This window comes from Panicum virgatum, chromosome 4K, assembly GCF_016808335.1.
Source record: "Panicum virgatum strain AP13 chromosome 4K, P.virgatum_v5, whole genome shotgun sequence".
In the NCBI taxonomy this organism is placed as follows: Eukaryota; Viridiplantae; Streptophyta; class Magnoliopsida; order Poales; family Poaceae; genus Panicum; species Panicum virgatum.
In genome coordinates, this window is record NC_053139.1 from 16,386,337 (window position 1) to 16,394,840 (window position 8,504).

The following is an 8,504-nucleotide window of genomic DNA, read 5'->3' on the forward strand; positions in this document are numbered from 1 at the left end:
CTTCTAGAAAACAGCACCCCCTTCAAGTGTGAACACATATCCACTTGTGGCTATTATCTCGTCAGCATTAAAAATCCAATTTTAATGACTATACCCTTCTAGTACCCACCCGATGTAGTGAATTTTATAGTCCATTGTGCCTTTTAGATAGTGCATTACTCTTTCAAGAGCCTTCCAATGATCATCTTCCGGGTTTGAAACAAACCAGCTCAGTTTGCTTACAGCAAACGAGATGCCAGGTCTCATGGCACTAGCCAGATACATCATGAACCAAAGATTTGAGAGTATCTCAGCTGATCTCTCATTATCCTTTTGTTCTTCCTCAGACCAAACTGGCATTGTAAGGTGTTGGACAAATTTACAGTCACTATATCCAAAGCATTTTAAAACCTTTTCCACATAGTGAGACCGTGAAAGAGTCACCCCACCGTTACGTTCTCTAACCAGCTTTATGTTAAGGATAAAATCAGCCTCTTCTAGATCTTTCACCTCAAATTTTAAGACTAAAACTCTTTGACTTCCTCAATCAAGTTGAGGTTTGTCCCAAAAATTAGTATGTCATCCACATACAAGCACAAGATCACTCCTTGGCCCCTACCATAGCAATAGTACACACACACTTGGCAGCTTCATTTACAACAAATCCTGCTAACGTTAGAGTTCTGTCTAACTTCTCATGCCATTGCTTGTGTGCTTGGTTTAGGCCATATAAAGACTTAATCAATTTACACACCATACCTTCTTGACCTTTTTCTACAAGCCCATCCAGCTGATCCATATAGATCTCCTCATCCAACTCTCCATTTAGGAGCTATCTTGGCATCCATCCCATGAACCAGATGACCATAAGAGGTTGCTAGGGAATGGAGCACTCAAATTGTAGTCAATCGGGCCACAAGTGAATAAGTATCTAAAAAGTATACTTCTTTTTTATTATAATCCTTCGCTACAAGCCTCGTCTTGTACTTATGAACCATACCACCGAGCCTAAACTTTTTCTTGAACACTCACTTACATATTATAGGTTTACACCCATCTCGACTACTTCCCAAGTACCATTGGATATAATAGAATCCATCTCACTTCGTACTACTTCCTTCTGGTAGTCAGAATCTGGAGAAGAATATATCTCTTCGATGGTTCTAAGAGTATCATCCATAAGGTACACAATGAAATCATCACCAAAGGACTTTGAGAACTTCGTAGACCTTTGTCTCTTGCTCCTTGTAAGAGCTTCATTGCCATCCTTCTTAGGATTTTCCTCATGTGTATTTCATTGTGTTCTATCAAAACAGCAGGTTCCTTGTTAATAGACAATTCAGAATAGCCATGCTGGTTTCCTCTCTCATAGGGAAGATGTCCTCAAAGAATGTAGCATATCTGGACTATATAATTATGCCAACATGCTTGTCTGGTACTCCAGATTTTACTACTAAAAATCTATAATCCTTGCTATGAATAGCATAACCAACTCAATCCACAGTTTTAGGCTCGAACTTACGTTTTTTAGTTATGGGCCCATTAACCATTGCCAAACAGACCCAAGTACGTAAGTAAAAAAGTGTTAGCCTTTTCTTCTCCCATTTTTCAAATGGTGTTTTCTCTATATTCTTCATAGGAACACAATTCAGAACATGACATGTATTCAAAATGGTCTCACTCCATCATTCCTTGGAAAGTCCCGCTGTATCTAACATGGCATTAACCAAATCAATTAGAATATGGTTCTTTCTTTCGGCAACCCTATTTGATTGAGGTGAATAGGAAGGCGTCATTTCATGAATATTACCATATTCCTCATAGAACAAAGTGAAAACATTTGAGAAGTACTCACCACTACAATTTGACCTAACTCTTTTTATTTTTCTCTCAAGTTGGTTCTCTACTTCAGCTTTATAGATTACAAAATAGTGTAATGCTTCATCTTTCGACTTCAATAAATAAATATAGCAAAATCTAGTCGAATCATCCATCGTAGTCATGAAATTTTTTTTTGCAAGTTTCATTCACACAGATCAGAATGAATTCATTCTAGAGGGCCAAGTTTCTCGCCTCCACAACCAAATGAGGCTTGCGCAGTTGTTCTAATTCAACACATACATGGCACTTAGAATTTTTTACTAAAGTGAATTTAGAAATTAAACTCAAATTTGCTAACCGAATCATACAACCAAAATTAACATGACAAAACCTCAAATGCCAAACAATTTATTCATCAACGTTAACAATATTGTCCACAACTTTATTACAATCAGTAGACAAAGAAAAGCAGAACAAATCTCCGCTATCATAGACCTTACCAACAAAGTTCCCATACTTATCTCTACACATTAGAGAGCTGCTGACTAAGTTCTTCTTGATGGTGGGGACATGTTGCACGTTCCTCAGCCACAAGGTCTTTCCCGAAGTAAGCTTGAGATCGATCGTACCAGCACCAAGAACACGCACATACGATCCGTTCCACATCAGCAAGGAGTAAGTCCCTCCGAACTGATAAGAAGAAAATGAGGAAACATCAGCACATACATGGATATTAGCTCTCGTGTCAACCCACCATTCAGATGATTGACATACTGAAAGAACTGTGGGCATTACTTTACCCGCAATGTTCCTCCAGTCTTGCTAATGAGGATACATCAGCACATACATGGATGTTAACTTTCCAATGGCCATCAATTTGCACCACTATTCCCTCAATTCAACACCATTTAACAGTCTTTACTTTCCAATGGAAAAAATTCCCTAGCATTAAATCACCAGTCTTTTAATTCTCAATTCATTATTAAGGCCTCGTTTAGTCTTTTAAGTTGCTGTCACATCGAATATTCGGATGCCAATTTAAATATTGTTCAGATGCCAACTTAATATAAAACTAATTGCATAAGTTATAATTAGGGATCTAGATGAACCTATTAAGTATAATTAATGCACGATTAGCGGATAGTTACTGTAGCAACTAATGGTCAAATTATGAACTAATTAAGCTTAATAGATTCATCTCGTGATTAAGTCGTGACTTATGAAATTAGTTTTGTAACAAATTTATATTTAGTACTCCTAATTGGTGTGTAAACATGCGATGTGACGGGACCTATGACTTAAACTCAAAAAATCAAACGAGCCCTGAATAAATGGATCTAGCCCAAATATTCCAACAATAGTCGCTTTCAAAAATCTCTCATGTGGCAAAATCCACAATTGTGTAATGATACTTGTCATAAATTACAGCAAAGTGCAGTGGCTTGTGATAAATTTTGCCATATAACCCTAGAGCAGGCGCAACAAAGGCATTCAATCGTTTCATGTAAATTCATCAATCATCAGAACATTAGATAGCACTGCAGATGTTTGGCTGCGTCTCTACAGTCTACACACAACTGAGCCAAAGAAATTAAACTGTGTAACTATATACTAGCGGGCATGATTGGTCCTCTTCACCAAACTAGCTAGCACACTAAATCATTTGGGAGACGAAATGACAACTCAATTAGAGGTGATGATGAAAGCTACTGGCGAGATTCCCACTCACCGCACGCATCACACAGGAATCTCTAGTTCACTATATAAAGGCCACAAAGCACCATGGCCTGAGCTCACGGCACGGCCTCAAAGAGGAAGCTTTCCGTGGCCTGGCTTTTCTCAGGACGCCATGGAGCTGCTTCCTCTTCTTCTTGCCGGCTCCCTCCTGTTCACGGTCGCAGCTCCTGCCCGGGACATCACCAGCGTCTGCGCCTCCCAAATCAGGGGTACATATAAATTTCTACACTGTAGCTAAAGTGCGCTGGTAATTATTTTGACAGTATGTCAGTGACTTTAATTTGAACCATTGTGTTAATAATTAGATAAACTGCGCCCTCTTGCATTTATAGTACATTATTGAGCAGCAGGACTAGATTTACTCATTTACCCCAGGTCCTATATATACGGCCCAGAGTAGGTTCGGTTGGCAGCTAGAGCTTCTGAACTTGAACAATCACGACAATTTTTTTAAGGAAAACAGTGATGACAGTTTAAGAGATGTGAAACGAAATTTTGTTCTTGATTTCATCGAGATATAAATCTAGTTCTCTGCAGCCGCATATTTTTATTTTAGAAACATTTATAAGGCCTAAAGTAGTAGTCTTCTTCGTAACATAGAACAAACTTATAACAGTTAGCATAGATTTTCTTCAGAGATCACATGTCCTTTTATTGACCTCGACTTTCCCTCCTGTCTAAGACATCGTGACACACTGATTCACTGAATGCATCCATTGAATTCTGGGGAGGCGGCGGTGCGTTACTGCGGCCAGATTTGCACCATGATTATCCACAAGCCTTTAAGCTCGTGATCGAGCTCGATCAATGGTTGCCACTACCAATTCGATCAGCCGCTCCAACTAACACATGTATGCGTGTTGCATGCACGCGTACAATCGAGATGGCCGGCCAAATATAGTAGTAGATGGTGTGTCAAATTTCAGTCGCTAGGTCCACATTACTTTTGTTATTTCTTATTTAATTCTGATTAATTAGTGATTATGACATTGTGGACTATAGCTAGTGGTTCTAATCGGCACCTTTAATTTTGTCCTTTGGCTTGTGATAGGCTAGGCTGGTGTGATGCCAGTATGGACCCAGGGGTGCTATAATTATTATTCCAATCTTTAATTTGGCTATATATATCATCTAACATGTTCTCTCTAATCCAAAGAAATCAATCAGTATAGATGAAAAAAAAATGTTTGTCTTCAAGTTTGATGTTATAACCTAGCATAGTACGTACAATTTTCCTTTTATTATTTCTTGCCAGGCATCCAATGTACAAGTGGACCTATAATACAAAAAGATTTCAACAAAACGCATGACGATATTTGTCCTATACTAGATTTTATCTGGAAGGAGACTAGAAAATAGTGTGTATTTGTGGTCCGATCCTCCCAGGCGTCTTGTGGTAGGGAGCACTATATATATTCAGATTTCAGAAAGATGAAGTTTGTTGTACTCTGATCTTATTAGCAACACTGACACCCTTAGGCCTGATTGAACTGGAGGAGTGTATCATGGAGATGACACTCCTCTCACATTCCATGACCTGTCTCTTCATAATGAGTCTGTCATATCAGCAAATTTAATAATGCTTATGACACTCCTATAATATTCCCATTATTGAGATTGGCCTGATTGAGCTGGAGGAGCGTATAATGTTGATGACACTCCTCTCACATTTCATGATCTGTCTCTTCATAATGAGTCTGTCATATCAGCAAATTTAATAATGCTTATGACACTCCTATAATATTCCCATTATTGAGATTGGCCTGATTGCTTATTCAAGCTACAGCACATCATACAGTACATTTCCAAACTGTTTTGTACTTGTTTGGTACTGTGCCGTACGTCTGTACGTTAGGCAGAAAAAGGAGAGCAAATTATTAGATGTTTGCGTGAGCCGTTTTTCCGTTCCATCCTTTAAAAATCAAGTGTCAGCCTCGCCTTTTTACCCGGTTTGACGTTTTTCTTTGGGGGGTCATGATAGGTGTAAACGTACCTAGCGCGCGCGTAAGCCATGTTGCTTATTGGTGATAGCTAGACTCTTGTCTCCAACTAACGGAAGCTAGCTCTCAGCATGTTGCACATTACTTTTGGTTTCATTCTTTGCATGGGTTATCCTATTTATAAGTAAATCATCTCATTTTTTAGCTAGTTTGCGTGTTGGAAAATGATACGAGCATGTGCCTAAGAATTTAGCTTCGTAAATTAATGTGTACTTTTTCTATGTTCTGTATATATCTTGTTGTAATAATAACAAAAAATACTAGTCAAAATTATGTTTCTGGGACCACTCCGATGTCCAAATAAAATAGCACTTATATATATTAGCGACCACTTGCGTCCATGTTGGCACGCACTATCAATAATAATAAGGTACACTTGGCTAATGCCAAAACTATCGGCCTAACCATGGAATTCAAAACACACCGAGAGGTTCCAAACAAAGCAACCAGATTTGGCCTGCATATGGGCCACAAAATGGGGTCAAAGATGCTCAAGAACGTGGACGATGTAGATGTGCCAAGGTATCAAGTAAGCTAGCTAGGGTTGCAATGTAGTAGCGAGGTTACACTGCTGCTGCGTAATCTCTTTCAACTGGTGGTGCGTCGCTGTCTCAGTCACCTCCCGCGATCGACAAGACCACGGCAGACGGCACCAGCAGCCAGAATTTGGGGCACAGTGATCATCAAGAGGCAGCGGCGCACGGCAACTACCCTATAGCTTGACAACGGGCTTTATTAGCTGGTAGCTGCATTAAACTGTTGCCTGGAACAGTGACGCGAGATGGGCTCCTACCAGCGATCAGATAAGGGACCACTGTCTTGAGTTCTTCTCTAATGCAGCTTACTCCTTGCATATTCAGATGCAGTATGTCGAAACTAAGGCACCGAAAGAAAAGTCTACTTCCTCTTTACTTGAAAACACGGTACTCATAAACACGTACGTGTGCACATACACAAACACACCAACGACAGAGAAATCTTAAAGATTGACTGTGTCGTAGAGATGGAGTTCGTTTGCAACCAACAACGATGCCCCTTGCGGCCTTGCTCATGGATTTTAAATTTAGATCGGCACTTTCGGTAGTATCAAGATTATTTTTACACATCTAATCTAAGTAAACACTCCTTTTTAACTTTGTAGGCGTCTACAATTTTTTTTTTTGCAGATTTCCCGCACCGGAACAGCTCGGGGCTCCACCTGATACTGCACCACCCGCAGAGCCCCTGCTCGCCGGCGCCGCTCCCGTCGGACCTCCCCTTCTCCACCATCCTCTCCCACGACGATGCGCGCGCCGCCCACCTCGCCTCCCGCCTCGCCACCAGTAATGACGCGCCGCTGCGCCGCCCGACGTCGCTCCGCAAGAAGGCCGCCGCCGGCGACCACTTCGGCGACTCCCTGGCCACCGTGCCGCTCTCGCCGGGCGCGTCCATAGGCGTGGGGAACTACATCACCCAGCTGGGCCTCGGCACGCCGGCCACCTCCTACGCCATGGTCATCGACACGGGCTCGTCGCTCACCTGGCTGCAGTGCTCGCCCTGCGTGGTGTCCTGCCACCGCCAGGCCGGCCCGCTCTTCGACCCCAGGGCGTCCAGCACCTACGCCGCCGTGCCGTGCTCGGCGTCGCAGTGCGACGAGCTCGAGGCCGCCACGCTCAACCCGTCCGCCTGCTCCGTCTCCAACGTCTGCGTCTACCAGGCCAGCTACGGCGACAGCTCCTTCTCCGTCGGCTACCTCAGCAGGGACACCGTCTCCTTCGGCTCCAGCAGGTTCCCCGGCTTCTACTACGGCTGCGGCCAGGACAACGAGGGGCTCTTCGGCCGCTCGGCGGGGCTCATCGGCCTCGCGCGCAACAAGCTCTCGCTGCTCTCCCAGCTCGCGCCCAGCCTCGGCTACTCCTTCTCCTACTGCCTCCCGACGTCGGCGTCGACGGGGCACCTCACCATCGGCTCCTACAACCCGGGGCAGTACTCGTACACGCCCATGGCGTCGAGCTCCCTCGACGCCTCGCTCTACTTCGTCACCCTGTCCGGGATGTCCGTCGGCGGGAGCCCGCTCGCGGTCTCGCCGTCGGAGTACAGCAGCCTGCCGACGATCATCGACTCGGGCACGGTGATCACGCGCCTGCCGACGAGCGTGTACTCGGCGCTGAGCGAGGCGGTGGCCGCGGCCATGGGCGGGGCGGCGCGCGCCCCCGCGTTCTCCATCCTCGACACGTGCTTCGAGGGCCAGGCGTCGCGGCTGCGCGCGCCGGCCGTGGGCATGGCGTTCGCTGGCGGCGCGGCGCTGAAGCTGCCGACGAGGAACGTGCTCATCGACGTGGACGACTCCACCACGTGCCTGGCGTTCGCGCCCACGGACAGCACGGCCATCGTCGGCAACACTCAGCAGCAGACGTTCAGCGTCGTCTACGACGTCGCGCGGTCCAGGATCGGCTTCGCGGCCGGAGGCTGCAGCTGAAGGGCGAACACTACACTGCACCGCAGCACGCGTGGATGTGAGCGATGCCATGGCAGGGTCAGCTCAGGCTTGGTAATTGATTGGAAATGCATATACCTATAATTGATTGGAACATGCTCATCGACATGTAAATTTCAAGTTGATGAAGGTTATTGTGTTACAAGTTACCGAATTGTCGATTCTATGCTCCTGTAAACTGTACATCAATTATAGGTAAAATGAGTGTCTGAATTTATACAGCTCGTTCGAAGTGTCAAACAAGTGTATGGTAACAAACACAGAAATGCGATGACTGTACGGTTTGGTCTATACATCCTTATGCACGTTCTTGTTAATAGATAGCAAATGATCAAATCCCCAAGCCCGTTGTTCAATTCTTTTTTCTGTTCATTGCCGTCGTTACTGTAGCATCAGGACGTTATGGGAAGCAACTTTATGACGTAGATGCCCCGATATCTGCCTTTTTTTTAGTATAATAAAAACTGGTACCCCTAAGAATGCACACCGTA

The 8,504-nt window shown here is 44.3% G+C and overlaps 1 protein-coding gene across 1 annotated transcript; it reads left to right on the top strand.

The window, feature by feature from the left end:
- Window positions 1–3,579: 3,579 nt before the first annotated feature.
- Window positions 3,580–8,304, top strand: LOC120703312 (aspartyl protease family protein At5g10770-like). The gene is made up of 2 exons (XM_039987329.1): window positions 3,580–3,746; window positions 6,704–8,304. Exons 1-2 carry the CDS (start codon window positions 3,650–3,652, stop codon window positions 7,993–7,995), a joined length of 1,389 nt encoding a protein of 462 aa, XP_039843263.1. The 5' UTR covers window positions 3,580–3,649; the 3' UTR covers window positions 7,996–8,304.
- Window positions 8,305–8,504: the final 200 nt, after the last annotated feature.

What these genes read in the sequence shown, in the direction of transcription:
- LOC120703312 (XM_039987329.1), top strand. Translation starts at nt 3,650, where the DNA reads ATGGAGCTGCTTCCTCTTCTTCTTGCCGGCTCCCTCCTGTTCACGGTC. An exon ending in CTGCGCCTCCCAAATCAGGG is followed by an intron (nt 3,747 to 6,703) that starts GTACATATAAAT and finishes TTTTTTTTGCAG; the next exon opens with ATTTCCCGCACCGGAACAGC.